The sequence below is a fragment of the Battus philenor genome, unplaced genomic scaffold (genome assembly GCF_028537555.1).
Source record: "Battus philenor isolate CCGP_79_NKW_IND1 unplaced genomic scaffold, ilBatPhil1.0.hap1 SCAF_23, whole genome shotgun sequence".
Lineage (NCBI taxonomy): Eukaryota > Metazoa > Arthropoda > Insecta > Lepidoptera > Papilionidae > Battus > Battus philenor.
Window position 1 is genome coordinate 8,098,149 of NW_027181686.1, and position 16,345 is coordinate 8,114,493.

General features: G+C 32.5%; 2 protein-coding genes across 2 annotated transcripts in view; one reads left to right on the plus strand and one right to left on the minus strand.

The window, feature by feature from the left end:
* LOC137924042 (Fanconi anemia group J protein homolog) overlaps positions 1 to 16,345 on the plus strand; it is a 92,649-nt gene that overhangs the window by 56,957 nt on the left and 19,347 nt on the right. The window contains exon 4 of the mRNA XM_068767350.1: positions 15,067 to 15,150. Coding sequence (XP_068623451.1) covers positions 15,067 to 15,150 — 84 coding nt within the window. The remainder of the gene's footprint in view (positions 1 to 15,066; positions 15,151 to 16,345) is intronic.
* On the minus strand, positions 10,467 to 13,704 carry LOC137924041 (fatty acid-binding protein, heart-like). Its single transcript, XM_068767349.1, has 4 exons — positions 13,612 to 13,704; positions 12,477 to 12,646; positions 11,491 to 11,601; positions 10,467 to 10,622 (listed from the first exon to the last, which is right to left on the minus strand). The coding sequence occupies exons 1-4, from the start codon at positions 13,682 to 13,684 to the stop codon at positions 10,563 to 10,565; spliced, it is 414 nt and encodes a 137-aa protein (XP_068623450.1). The 5' UTR covers positions 13,685 to 13,704; the 3' UTR covers positions 10,467 to 10,562.

Below are 16,345 nucleotides of genomic sequence, written 5' to 3' on the forward strand. Positions count from 1 at the left end.
AATAAAGTTAAAAAATATTCAAATAAATTAATTAAAGGGGCCGTAAAATCAGTTTAATAATTATGTAAACGATCCGATATATTACTCAGTACCAAATGAATATTACGGTCAAAAAAATATTTATTTTTATTACAAAATTCTCGAGAGAGTGTAGTATGTGTAAATCACGTTTGATGCCAAATATAAAATCGAAATGCATTCAAAAGTAAATGAATAGGAATCATATCGCAGGAGCATAGATCTTCATCCGCCCGAATGCCTTTCCACATTCAAATTATCAGACACGTCCATCACGGCGCCTACAGTTCCCGCCACCTTTTTTGAAATTACATGTACCGGCAGCGAGTACAAGCGTACGCTTTTGTTCGCTGCGTTTGCGCATCTGCCGCCTTGATTGTATGGAATCGGAATTAGATTTCAAAAATAGATGTTCATTTTTTTTTGTAATGATGCAACAAGCATTCTAACGGTTCACTACTTTGTTGGGATTCATTTTGATTGTATGATTTTTAATTCGAGAAATTATAATTGTATGCTATTGGTAACTTACACATTTTGAAAATATATCCGCCAAATACATTTAAGTGCAACCGATGGCTGAGTCCTAAAGGTTCTCTAGTGGAGACCACAAGTCGGTAGACGCGGCGTGAGTAGCCCACTAGGGGAACTGACAAAATAGTTAACATCATGGGAAGTCGCTGGACTCGGGCGGCGCAAGATCGGTAATCGTGGCGATCATTGAGGCAGACCTATGGCCCCTGCAGTGGGCGTCCATCGCTTTAGAAGAAGAACATATAGAATAGTTATATATAAAAGTATCTATACATAGACACAGTTCGAAATATTAATGCAATCGAAAAGAACCCGATCTCGTAAGTTACTCTTTAAACGCCAATTTTACAATTTTCCAAGTTATAAATCGCTTATTTCAATCTTGACTTAATGTAAGCTTTGAATATTTTCGCGGATTAATATAAATTTATGAAGTATTAGGTGTACCCGTTCACGCGTTACTTTGTTTATACATCTAATTAAAATCTGAAAAATAAGACTGTTTTGATACCTCAAACATGAAGTGATAAAAATCAATTCCCGGGGGTATAGCTAATAATTTTTTTACAGCAAAAATTATTATATTTGAATCTATCGAGTACAGACAAACACACACTTATTTTTTTTGTTTATATATATTTACTACCAATATTCCATAGTGTTTACCTACACTTTATTGTAAATAAATAAATGAATAATACATTTAAAAAAGGTCTATATGTAATACTCTCTTTTGATTATATACACAAAAATGTTATTACTCTTTATTGTATAACCACAAATGAAAAGTTTTTAAATTACTTAGGCGTGATAAATTGGTAGTGTTTTCCAATTTCAAACCGATTTTCCTCACAAAAAAATTAAATGGTAAGCTTTAGATAATAAAACAAAAAATAAAACTTTTCTTTTAGAAAATTAATATGTTAACTGCAGCAAGCTTAAAACACATTTTAATATTAAATTTTCCCTTTGATTTTTTGCTATGATTTAATTCATAGTTAAATCCAAATCGGTACACAGTTAATAAAGTTGTTTTTTTAACAATGCACAAAGTAAATAACGATCATGGCCATTCGGTACAATTGTCCGCTCACAAAATTATAATAATAGAGTTCAATTACCTCTACAATATTTTTATTTACAATAACAGTCACTCATAGTACTAAGTAAATAATAGTTAACATAAATAATTACTGTGTTTGTTGAAAAAAAACTTTAATTTTTACGTAAGATAATTTTTTAAAACCGTTATCACTGATTATTGTATTAAAATAATTGAATCTAAATGCACATGCAAATTGCTTATATTCATAAGCGGTTTATTTTTAAAATTATCTCCTGTTTTAATTGAATTACATCCATGCGTTCTAACATAATAATAGTTGCTGCTTTCTTGATGTATCACAGAGTAATCGCAATTTTTATTTCTATTAATTTACCAGAAATATCTACAGCAAAATAACTTTAAAAATTCTTTCTCCAGTTTATCTTTCCTATTTACAATATTATCTTACATGATTATGTTCACAATCGAGTTCTTTAAAAGTAATTTTCAACAATGAGATTTCTTTCTAATATATGAATGATTCTTGTTCAAGTTGGTATCTTTTGTAAGTTTCAAACAAGCACTTAATTAGTAGGCAAAGATCGTTTATGTAGACCCCAGGGAAACCGACTCCCGATATCGACTACTTTACCCTGTAATGGAAGTTACATAATTAAGTACTCGCGATTCTGTAATTACAATCATCAGTATTTATGAATAAAGAGACAAATTTGTAACAAATTACTATTACGTTTAGCAAACAATATTATTACATATATCAGTCAAAATTTGATTGATGCATAAAATTTAACAAAAAAAAATTAAGCCTAAATTGGAGTATAAAAATCCGTTTTCTTGGTTGTATTCCTCACTACTTACACGATCGTAACCCTTTTTGAAAAGAAAAGTGTCAAAAAAATAACATTACGTACAATATTTATAGTGATTGTATGAAAAACTTCGCGGTTAAAAATCATAAACATCAAAACAAAGTTAATAGTCAAAAACGGAGTTACAGATAACATTAAAACTTCAAAGCTGTAGTACTTTTAGTCTCTATCGTTTTGTTTTTATATAATCTGTTTTATAACGTTGCCTATAAGGGCATTCGTATTTCGAGATAAACCAGTCGGAGCACTTAAAAAAGTTGCAAGTATCGCACCAAGTGCTTCAGTCGAGTACAGTCATTTGCATTAATCGAGGACCGTCTCCAGACGCCTCGGAGACCGCGCCGGTTTAGCCGAGCGACGCTCCTGCCGTCCAATCATCACCTCTCGTGTGAAACGCGGGCGGGGCCTCACACCGTCGCGCGTCAACGATCGATTCGCGCCGCTGCGACGGACATGTTGCTTTTTATTTTTATTTTTCTATTTACATAGCCGATTGTCAACGGATTACTACTCGTCTGCGGTATTTTTCGACTGACTGTACTTTAATGTGTACACGATTTTAATATTGACTGTACGCAGGCAAATGTTCGTAACTCTTTAAAATTACTTTTATTTTAAAAGTCTATTATGACAATACAGTATATTTACATTAAAAATATTAAATTTAAATAGAGTATATATGAAATGTATAAATGAAAATGGAAGCAAAATAACAAAGAAATCCATTTTTGAAGAACACGGTTCGTAACTATTATATGTTATATATAATTATTTTTATGCTATTATTTATATCTTTTCCTCGTTCCTAATGAAGTACTAACGATGTCATTTAATTTATCTCGCGGCTTGTCTGGGGAGCAATTGTCTTTTGTTATAAATAAATACTTTTTAATATTTGCATTTACACTTCAAACAAAAGCTTTAATCACATTTAAAATATTAATTTAAGCGTTTTCTGTACAGCCAGCTATTGTATCAAGACAATAATGTATTTGATATCGAAAGTCTTAAATTATAAGAAAATTAAATTTCATATATAACTAGCTGATCCCGCAAACGTTGTTTTGCAAAAAAAAATAAAGTTTTTAATTAACAAATAAAAAATAAGGGTTTGATCGTAGAGGGGTGAAAATTTAGAGTTGTATGTATATTTGTATGCTGTATCATAAAAAAATAACAACAAAAATTTTGTATAAAAAATAGGATGAAAAATTTAGGGGTGGACCACCCTTATCACTTAGGGGTATGAAAAATAGATAGTAGCCGATTCTCAGACCTACTGAATACGCATATAAAATTTGGTAAAAATCGGTCAAGCCGTTTCGGAGGAGTTCAAGTTCGAACACCGTGACACGAGAATTTTATATATTAGATATAATGAAAAAAATTTATGTAGGTACCAAATGAAAATTTTATACAATATGTATCTAAATTACATGTAGTTTGCATCGAAGACTTAAAATTTCGTTTCGTAACCAATAAGAACTTAAATTTAAATATTTTATTAATATACATTCACTCATTTTTACAAACTTCCTGCAATAATTATGTAAAATTGACGCTACTCACAAAGAAGTTTCCAGAGGATTACCAGCAGCGTGCTCTGCGTACTATAATACCACACTGCGATTGTCAATGCACCTGACAGGCGTGGCGATTAATGCATTAAAGTGTGCGCCTATGGGCTGAAGCAAAGACAACGAACATTATTTACCATTGCCTTATGTGGCGATAGTAAAAAATTATGTCTCTACTTCACGATAAACAGCGTTGTAGCACAACGACGAAATTCACGCCGCGTTAAAATAACAGACTAAAAATTTAACAAATATGCAATAACAACAATTCCACTTTCTTGAGGCGTGTATCATTCCATCGCTTGTTATCAACTGATTATCTATATAAATGCATCGTAAATATCAAAGCAAAATGACATTTGTCGCCATTTGTAAAAATTAAGACACGTTCAACTTATGATATTACTTTTACGCCCCCTATTATAAATAAACTAGAAAGTTAGATATACCATTAGTTTATTTATTACTCTAGTAATGATTATTTTAACACAAATATTATTTACACTTTAAATGTTATGAGGCGTTGAAATATCACTTCATCCTAAAAATCAATATATTTTGGAACATCGTCATAAAAAAGAACTTATTTAAAAGAGTACTTACTATAGTTAAGGGATAGGTATACGCTAATGATATAACTAAGTCATTACATATTAATATTAAATATACTCGCCGAGAGATTTCGACATCGCAATATTTATTTCTGGTTCCAGTCCAGTTAAAATTTCCTTTTGTGTCGTGAACCTACTTACATTTGACTATATTAACACGATGTAACATTTTATCTCTTGTTCACAATAATAAATATATTTAAATTAACTACCTCTTTCAGGGAAATTCGCAACCGCGAAATATATACTATAATTCTATGCATCGCAAAAGTAACTTATGTATAGTGCCACTTATAATAAAATAAAGAGATAATAACTCATTTTCAAATTCTTATTAAACTAAAGTTTTCTTTTTGTAATTATATTTTATCTGATTCACACTTGGTTATAAATGGAAGCCGTAGCATTCTGAAACGTCTGTTAGGTGCCTATTAATTTAGGTTACATTATTTTTTCTCTCGAAGATTCAACAAAAGTGGTAGGTGCCATATTAAAATCGGATAGAACGGCAACCTCATGTTGAATGCCCTAAGCAGTACACATAACAAAAGAAAAAACGCTTTGTTAGAATTTTTTACAGCTATTTTAAGTGTAAATCGTCTATACTGATAATTGGAAATTTAAAATATACTACAGTACATAAATCAAACAAAGGTCGTACCAGCCCGGGCAGGCTCTATGCGCAATTACAGGCTTGACGTGAAACAAATCATAAACAACAATAAATCTATGTAAATAAAAATTAATTGCCAAACGTGTTGCTACAGCGAAACTCGTATACTGCTTTTCTAATACGACATATCTTTCTCACATTTTCGTAGAAACAGACTAGACACTTCGTCATCATCATTTCAGTCACAGCACGCCCACTGCTGGACATAGGCCTCGTCTAAAGATTTCCAATACAACCGGTTAAAACAGGGCTGCGCCCAGTGTCTTTCGAAAAAATTTTATGGTAAAAAAATGCAATAAAACACCTTTCCTTTCCCTATGCAAATCTCAGTGTGAATAATACTTCCCCCCCTAGCTTTTGACGTGTCCTTTAAATATTATAATTAATTAACTTTCGTATAACATTTAGACACCTGACTGATTTTTATTTGTCCACCACATTGAGTTGACTGGTAGAGAATGCCTATGAGACATTGAGTCCGCCATCAAACGAATTGTAAAATGGTCAAGTAAATAAATCACAAAAATGTGATTAAACAAAAAAAATATAAAGCGTTGCAATGAAAATAAGTATGATATCATTGTTATTAAAGTCTTGGTTTGCGAAATAGAAAATTTATATTTGGATGCAACCGTTATTTATTATTAACAATAGATAAAGTAATCACTCTGCAAAAAGCTAATAATTTATAATGATATATAATTCTTACATCAATGATATTTATTTCGAAAATCTTTTTTTATAACATACAGATTTCAAGTCATAATAAGTAGGTTGTTTACCATCGCTGAAAATTAAAATTAGTTTTGAATTATTGTTTCCGCTGTTATTATTCTCTTTACTATGTCTCTGAAGTCCACCATGAGGATATTTGTTGATTTCAATTTTCCAAATTTTCGGTCCTAGATAAGGCCGGTCTACACTATGTCATCTTTCACCGTTAGTTAAAAGTAAAGTATATTAACGTAAGTATGTTATGTAACTCTCATTTGAGTATGTCCTACTAGGATTCGGACACGTCACCTACGATCGCTACGGACTTCACTAGGCTATGATTCATCATCACCTCCATCACCTTGGCCAATAGATGCCAATTACAAGGTATAGGTCTCGACAACGATCGTCATGAAGGCGACCTGCGATTTTGATTATATCGTCGGTCCATCTATTGGGTCTAACCACGTCGTCTACCGGCCCATGTGTACTATTCTCGGACGGCTACCATTATTCATCTATAATTCAGAGCAAAACGTTTCGTACGTGATTTTTAGTTTGTCTTTTAATATGCTGGCTCCTGATACCTTGTCTCTTATATGTGTCTGTGTCTATCAAGGATAAATGTCTTGATCATCTATGAAATAAATAAATAGTCATATCATTTACCGTGATCAGTGATGGCTTAAATATTAATGATATTGAATATCATTCTAATCGTAATTATCATTTTAACCGAAGAACATACACTTGTGGACATGGGTCTCCTCCGTAGACTTCCAATAAAACTAGTTGGAAGCGGCCTGCATCCAGTTTTCCGACGAGCTTAGTAAAGTCGTCTATCCATCTTACTAGTGGACGTTTCAGTAGCTATTTACTCTGCGCACTAGCCTACGTTCAAAAAATAATAATAAAAAGTAATAATAACAAGCTTTTTATTATTTATATCTAGATATGTTAGTATAAATGTGTCATTTATTTATATTTCATTTATTTTCGTGTGTTTATTTATTTCTAAACTTACTGCATTTTGTTGTCTGTTGCTAAAACTGCAACTATTTTAATATTTTATAGCTTTGAATATGTCTGTCTAATTTCTAATTCTTAATTTATTAGCAATCATTAACAAGTAAAATAATAGTGAAATAAAATTTATTGATTTAGTCGTATAACAATAACAACGGTCACAATGTACATATTAATTTTTAACCGATACAGTATTAGAAAATTTCTCGAAAAGAAAATATACACGACTATCTCACTAAGAATACTCGTATAAAGAAAAATAGTAATTTATATAATATTAGAGATAAAGGCTTCATAAAATTAATAACTATCGTATGGACAACTTTATACATTATTACAATATATCGTATAATATATCTATACTATCTTTTAATAAATTTTAGAAGTTCAATAAACAAAAATTTGTAAAATAAATCTTATTAAAATGTAAACTATTTTTGTGTATAATTGTTTATATGATATTAAAGCTTGAAAATGAATTGCTCTGTTACTGTGTTAAGGGTGTCGTAAAAGTGACCACAAATATCTCCATCTGAGCTTGTTGTGAGCGCTTCTCAAAACAGAACGTGGAACCCACAATGCTTTAAGATAAATAATGATTATAAAGGCGGTTGAATCTGATTCTAGTTTCTGTCAAACTGGACTCTTCCGGCATTTTTTCCGTAATGTACACAATTGGTCATTAAAAGTTATCAAATGTTGATAATATATTACAACGAATTTATTTAAAAAATAAAAATATTTCTTCCGTTTCATTAACAGATATGTTTAATTTAAAGTCCTCGTAAAAATTTGAATGTAGGAATTTAAATGTACTCTATTCGGTATAAACACACTATTGTTACGAAACAATTCGTCTGAACAGTACAGATAAGTACGTAACCATACGCAGTATTATGGCGCGTAGAGTGCTTTCGATCGTGCGGTACGCTGGCTCTCTTTAAAAGTGAAATCATGACATTTCCCTCTACATTTAGGCACCTAAACCGTTTGCAAACAACATTGAGAGCCGGTGCGCGAGTAAATGAACGGGGGGAAGGAGGGGTCCTAAACAAAAGGTGCGAGCCCTCCCCACACCATTGCCACATCGACCCGGCCCGGAGGGTAACGTGTACAGTGACTACGCTGATATTTTTCAAGGATTATTCCCGACAATTTGTAATACTATACATTATTTTAATGTTTACTATAGTGTTTAATAAATTTTCTTTTAATAAAGTCAATTTTGGGGAAACAGATATTTTAAAAAAATTCTGAAAATTCCCAACAGAATTGTTTTAGAGTTACCGCCTATCTGTCAAACCTCTTTCTTTCGAAATGACTCAAGAAAATCTTAGCCACATCTATCACCCCTCCAGCAATTCACAGTTTTATCATAATCAAGAACAAAACGTGTTAAAATTGATCAGACAATTTAATTAAATGCTATTGATTTAAAATTTAGGATGCTCGCTTGGTGCTTTTTCGCCCTTGGCTTAAAAGAAAAAAGTAAAAAGATTTATTCGCTGTCAGGAATATATTGAAGATACATTAGACACATACATTAAACAGCGTTCCCGATGCTATAATTGAATGAAATTGGTGCTGTCATTAATATTTTTAGGTGTGCTTAAAATACGTTTTCAGTTTGTATTTCAGAAATCAATAAGCCTTTCTGGTATATCAAATTAGAATAGCAATCGGTGAAGTCCAGTTTATGATCTGAATATGATTGCTAAACTGACTCTAGAAGGCTGTTCACCTTGTAACTCCAAAAAGCGTTCACTCGGGCGATACCCAAAGCGTACTAGCCTAGGCTCTCCAAGGATTTAGCGATTTTAATTGTTGAAAACTTGATTTTGAATAATCGATCGCAGCGTTCTGCTATCTTTAATACGCGTAAATTATAAAGTCAATAGGACAAACAGTCACCTGCATCAAAAATATTCTTACAGCGCTAGTAGCGTGGTCACCGCACATGGGGGGTGGTTGTGCTTTTTCGCAGCGCGTGTCACTTGCGCGGCGGGGCGCGGGCGCGGCGGTCGACACGGCGGGCGTCGGGATCTGGCGTCCGGGCGCCGCGTTGCCATAGCAACGACACCGCGACACCACCACCCCACCCCGACCGCCTCGCCGTAAGCAATCCAAAACCACCCTTATAAACAAGTGCGCACAGTCCACGATTGCTCACTTATATACTCGGCCGACACATAAGGGACCCCTGCCTACATAAGACGGTACGGTCAGGCGATGTAAATAACGCGAGATAACTTCGAGAGGGTCTAATGGAATAGGGAATCGTGTTTTGGAAAGTGCCCCGGAGAGAATGTTCTGGGTTGTTAGCCCACGATAAGGGGCCCCCTGCCATGTTAAGTGAAAGTCGATACAGGGATTAGGTTCGAGAAATTTGATTATTCAGACGTAAGTTTGGTACAGTGTAATGGAGTAAGGTGACCGCATTCAGCTACCCTCCGCAACGCTGCGACCCACGCCCGACTCGTTACCCGCTTAGCTAACCCTGATCATGTATTTCGTGAATATTCCAAGTTTAAATTGTTGCCTTGCGTTATTCAATTTATGAACTAACTTCATTTGCAATAAAATGTTTAGATGCTTATACGTTTGCACTCTATTTACAGGAAGTATGGATTTCGTTTACTTTTAATAACCTATCGCAGAAATCAGGTCATTAGATAAGTTTTGTATTAAAAATACTTAAAAATAAAAACGTTGTAACATAGCTGAAATGAACCGCAGGCTGTTACTAAAATTTTATTTTTATAGCGAATAAAAATACTCAATAACTTTGACTAGACACGAAGTGAAAATATCTGTCCGATTATTGTTCCTAGATAGCTATTAGTAAGACGTGATGTTAAACAATTCAAAAAAACTTGCATTCAAGGGGAATCTAATTTGCGGGCTTCGATTCTAAATCGAACTTCATGTGGCCACCAGGCCAGCCCACAGCTTATAAAAATATTAAAAAAATGAACTTCAAAATATTTTTATTTAAGTAGGCATTTACACGAACTTTTTAAAATCCAATTATTTTTAAGATTATGAAAAGGTGTATTCAGTCTATAAGTAAGCTATAACGTGCCGGCAAGAAACTTGGCGGTTACTCTTTTTAAATGAAATTTTACAAAGTTTGGTTTAAACATGAATCCTGAAGTCAACTAACCAAGTTGTACTATATAAATATTTACTACTATAACCACTATATAATTATTTATACTATACTATTATATATAAATATATAAAATTTTGAATTTAAAACTAAGAAAAGAAAAGTGTAAATTATCTTGTAAAACATTATTATATATCCGTACACCGGGTTCGTTAAAATCATACAGTGCGTTACAATTTTAATAACTTGTTATTGAGAAGAGTAATTGTCTAAGCGTTTGTTTGGTTAATTTACAACGTTTTGAGAGTATTTTGTATAGTATTACTAATTTAAACTAAGAACTATGATTTTTCCATTTTTCTTCGTCATCGAACTGCTTCGAAATAGCGTTTGACAACTTTGTTTAGCCCTTCCGCGGTTGTCGTCTGCAAAAAGATATTTTTAATTTTTTAATTGTTCTTCACTAAAATTATTTGGAAAATTATCTAATTTTATTTACTTTAAATTGGCACGCCAACAAAAAACACAAGTTTACATTAGTATTGTATAATATAGTACAAAATTGAATGTTTGCCTGGCCATAGACAGCACGGGCTATAAAAAATGATAACGAGTGAATAAAAAAATAACAATTTTTTTTGTTTTGTGTTAGATGTTGATAGCTTGCTGACTTTTATAACTTCATATAGCACTATGAAACATAAATTCGAAAACACTTTCCCACAAGATGGACTATTGACTAGTAGTGTCTACCACGGACGACTTGCGATAGTAGGTCGCGCGCCTCAGTCCTGTGACCTGGACTAGGGTCGCGAGTTCGATTACCAGGATGTAATCTTGTATAATTCCACTTGCCACTGTCCACAAACAGGTTTGAGAGGATGGGTACCATAAAATACCTCTGCATACCATAAAACCACACTACGATCGACAACCAGCCTGCAAAGCCTGCCGATTATAGTATATGACCCCACAGATTTCTTTGGTAGGGGCCTATACCTTGCAGTGGGCATCTATGGGCTGAAACGACGACGAAAATGGATTATATCTTATTAAAATCAATATGAGTCTACTACTAGTTCAGATGGTAAATTCCTCATGCCTGAGAAGAAAATATGAAAGAAATTCAGCGGGACGAAATTTTTTTTTTAAAGGACGATAGGTTATTTATTTAATAAACATTAAAATAGCCTGAAAGTGAACGGTTCATTCCTAGGATGTGCTACTTTCTATGAAAATATTTACAGATAAACAAACCAACTTACAAACTAAAATTATATTTAATTCACTTACCGCCACCATTTTGTCTTCGAAGAATTCGCGAATATGTTTCGAGGTTCTTCCGTTTTCTTCCCTCTGTATATGTATCATTTTGTTGCCCACTATTGTTATAAGACTCTTGACCTAGAATAATATTATGGAAAAATAATTTTCAAACTATGAAAGGGACTATTATAAAGCTTGGCTAGGCTATATCCTCGGGAGGATGCCTCGTGGAGTGGTGAAACACGCGTAGAGTGAATTAACAGTAATAGTTGTTTTTCGCATTGTTTGCCGCACGCGCATTTATCAGCGGGCTGGCGGGCGGTGCACTTCAATGCACGACTACTGCTGCATAGCAGAAGTAGCTATATATTAGTCCCTTTCTTAGTTAGGATGGACTTCCGCAAGGTAACGCCTGAATTTATTAGAATAATTTTCAAACAATAAAAATTTAAAAGTGTGTTTGGTTTCTGGAAAACATGAACTGATAAACTTGCAATACTTTGTTCAAGCGGCTATTACAATGGAGACTTTGGAACTCAAAGCCCAAAAAAGTAGGAGTAGATATAAAGTATAAAATAAGCCTTACTTAACTCTTCATTAAAGAGAAGGGGAAGTTTCTGGTTGCCGTGGAACAATGTGGTTGCTAAGAGAATTGTATCCTTCTAATGAAACGTGCCTTAAAACCGTATTGTCTTACAATGTTATGAATTGGAATCCCACATAACTCTGTCCTTCTTGATCTTTTACACGTGTTACTCTAACCCAAATAAAATAAGTTAATTTAAGTCTCAAAAAGATTGCGCAAGATTTTCCAAATTATTCCAAATATTTAAAAATTCAAAATCCTAGATTATTTTTAATGGTGTATTTTTGATTGTGATATCAGGTGAACGCATTGTTAAAGTTAACACTGTATTGTATCATGTTACTGGAAATCAATACCCATCGGAAGAATTTATAAAAATTGTTTCTATAAAATTTTAAAAGCATTTAATAATTTTAAATTCTGTTACCTTGATGCCGTCAGGTTTAATCTCATCAAACTCTAATCCTGATACAAATGTCACCGACGAACTGACCAGCTTCGAATGGAAACTGAAGGTATAGGTTCCGTTCTCGTTGAGAGTCAGACAATGGGTGGGACGTAGAGCCAGTGCAGCTTTCCTAGCTATGTACCCCACACCTGGAATTGTAAAGTTTTAATTAAAAATGCGCGTTAAAAATTTTGTTATAAATAATATGCATTTTCTACACCCACACTAATCGATTTAGTGTGTTATATGATATAAAGTGTGTGACAGCTAATCAGTTTTAAAATTATTTACTAACAAAACAACTAAATCTAACGGAAAGACAAGTATTGAGATCTTAAAGAAAAAAAAAGTTGATCATATTTAAAACTCACTTCTAACTTTCAATTGAAAATGAAATGTCCTTATTTCATGTATGGCAGTTTATTATCCATAAATACAAAAATAAATATATTTTTTCAAAATTACTTTATCACCATCATGTAATTATTCAATATTAACAATTATTATAAATTTTACATAAATTCCACTGAAACGTTATAATATTGCAATCTATAACGCCCTTAGACCGCCACTGCAAGTTTTAAGCCTAACCCAAAGATATCTATGGGGGAATATGCTATAGTGGCAGACAGGTTGGCGATGATGATACCCATCCTTCGGAAACTTGTTTGTCGGCAGTGGTAATCCTATATATTTAATTCACAAATCGTGAATTATAATGTATCCCAGTAATCGACCGGCGAATTATGATCGAATGAAGTCTTTGTCCTTACTGACGGGCTACCAGTGCCCACATTCTATAACTTACGAGTACATAAGTACATGATCACAAAAATTTAAACTACCGTTATATTTTTATTAGCGATGCCTAAAACATTGAAATTGTCAATTTATTTTTTATATTACTACGTTGGTGTAAAGCAAACAGTGTCCAGGTTTAGTTTGAAATTTATAGAAAAAAACATGCTTTTATATTTCGTAATATTATAATCATCATCAGTTCAATCGTAAGATATCCACTGCTGGTCATAGGCATCTTTCATAGATTTCCGAGAAAAACTTAGAAGCAGCTAATTATAACATTGAATATTAAATTTAACAAAAATAAACTTACCAATAAATATTAAATAATCCTCAAAATTTTCATAGCCGACCATCACATATTTCACTCCTAGGAACTCGTCCATTTCACATGACGATTGAGCTGAAGATCATTGCCTAATGACCATACTTTGGTTACTATCTCGTCTACGTTGCGAGATAAATGATAAATTCGCTATCGTCTGATAACGAACGCCTCCTTAATCTGTTTACTCTTGTTATCGCTCCTGACTTCTTATCAAGAAGTGCCAGATAATTAATGCCAAATCTAAGTTATTAATCCACATACTATTTTTGCACCATAAACAACAAAAAGCATCAAAGACTTGTCTAAAACGGTTTAAATAATTTTGTTAAAGCTTCATCGCTATCGAGAGGTCCGATCTTTAGCATACTTTACCAAATAATTTAATATTTGGTCAAAATAATTGAAGAGAACATTATGAGAAATTGAAAATAAAAAATACTTTATTCAATATAGAATGTATTACATATTTTATAGTCGAGATTAGTCTACCGTCTGTTCATTAAGAAATGGCGGATAGTTAAAAATGTTATTGTTTAATTGATACTAGATGTTGGTAGTTTGCTGACTTTGACAGCTATGAATATAAAATTTCATCATATTCAATAATCATTAAAATAGACTAGAGGCGAAAACATCATTTTTTAGGTGTGCTATCTTTTATGAAGTCACACGTACTGACATAGTTACTATGTTGTAACCCTTAACACACAAAGGTACTTTGACTTTTTTTTTAAACTTTGCAATAAAAGCTGTCGTAACATTACCTGGGATTTGATAATAAAAGTATGGCACAAATTTATTAACGTAAATATTAGTGTAACACAAAATAATTAGAGTTAATGAATGTAGCACAAAATAATTAACGTAAATATAAGTGTAACACAAAATAATTAACATAGATATTAGTGTAGCACAAAATAATTGACGTAAATATGAACATAACACAAAATAATTAACGTAAATATGAGTGTAGCACAAAAATTGACGTAAATATGAATGTAACACAAAATAATTAACGTAAATATGAATGTAGCACAAAATAATTAACGTAAATATGATTGTAGCACAAAATAATTGACATAAATATGAGTGTAAAGTAAAATAATTCGATTACATGGTTAATTTAAATCGTACTATGTAATATTTTTAACTTCTCTTTTGTACCATTTAAAAATTAAATAACATATAATAGTATAAGTTTTCCTAAGGTTCTTTTGTTAAATATAGAAAGTAGATCGATGTTCAATAGACACACACTTTTTAATTATTAAGCATTGATCACAAATTTTAAATAAAAACATTATTTGCAAATTATCGTACCGTACCAGAAATTGCAGAGACTTGCAGTATGTACGTAATGTTAAACTTTATTTATATATATTAAGGTAAAACATAAGTCCTAGGTAGTATTTGTCCTTATCAAGGAAGTTTTTTTTTCAGGTCAAAAAAGCATCTACGACGAACCACCATCAGACGCAGTTACGGGCAACAGCAAACGCCAGGAATGTCTTGACGATTTAGAAAGTGAGTTTATGTTTGTTTTTCAATATCTTCGTATAACTCACCTATTTAAGAACGCGCATAAACTAACAAAAGTAAAACAAAATGAACACTAAGATCTTTGTGAAATCAATTTTTTTTTTTTTTAACCATCGGAAAGTTTCGTCCCAAAACAGTATTGCACTATAGCAATGATGTGCTTCTAATATTTCTATTTGAATAATTATATGTTAAGTTTTTATTTTTCGAGTTACTGGGTGAAATGAACATTACTATTCATCATCATTATGTTAGTCGATAGACGCCTAATGCTGGGCTCTCGCCCAAAGATAGTCACAATGACCATTATCAATAATTTATATAAATTAAAAAAATTCTTTATCAGCTCTGTTTCAAAGGATTGCTTTTACTTAAGCGTTTTGTTATAAAACTGTGTCTCCTGCAATGGTAAGTAGGACGTGCAATGACTTTCCAGTTTATCTTCAACTTGCGTCTGGTCTCTCCGATGCTTTACTTCTGCCAATATGAAGCGTAGCCAGGTTCGCTAGTGATAGAAATGTTTACTTATGTCTTGGGATATTAAATTCAAGGCTTCCAATTCAAAGACGTCAATACTAACAATTTCATAAAGTCTGAAGAACACTCAAATAATTCAGAGACACCGTTTAGCGAAGGACTTAAGTAAGCTTGATCGATGCTTGCGTAATATAAAATAAATTACTCGCGGTTTTTTTTGTACATCATACTTATTTGTTAGGTTTGTTAGGTCGCTCTAGCTCAATACCACATACGTTGCTATCACCTCACCCTTGAATCTGCGACCAACAAGTAGTGAAGAAGCATACTGTTCATGCATATTTATTCTCTACTTATCTCAAACTCGCGTCTTAAAATTACTATTTATGAGTAAAACTTTGTATAACATCGTTTCATTATAAGCTGACTTTATATCACTTACAATCGAATGAAAAGCCTGTTGTCAAATTAATATATTGTTTATTAAAAAAGCAGAGCTGATAATTAAAAAAATAATATTTAATACACTGGACAGACAATAAGAATAAGATTCGCTGACAATAACATTCCCGCGAGAAAATCTGTTCGATGATATTTACCAATTTCTATGTAAAGTAAAACGAAAAAAGAATAAATATTAATTGTAATATTTTTGAGAAGAAATATAAACGCGAAGAATTGTGAGAATAATTTCCAAGCAACC

What these genes read in the sequence shown, in the direction of transcription:
- LOC137924041 (XM_068767349.1), bottom strand. Translation starts at nt 13,684, where the DNA reads ATGGACGAGTTCCTAGGAGTGAAATATGTGATGGTCGGCTATGAAAAT. An exon ending in GGATTATTTAATATTTATTG is followed by an intron (nt 12,647 to 13,611) that starts GTAAGTTTATTT and finishes TTACAATTCCAG; the next exon opens with GTGTGGGGTACATAGCTAGG. An exon ending in TCGAAGACAAAATGGTGGCG is followed by an intron (nt 10,623 to 11,490) that starts GTAAGTGAATTA and finishes ATCTTTTTGCAG; the next exon opens with ACGACAACCGCGGAAGGGCT.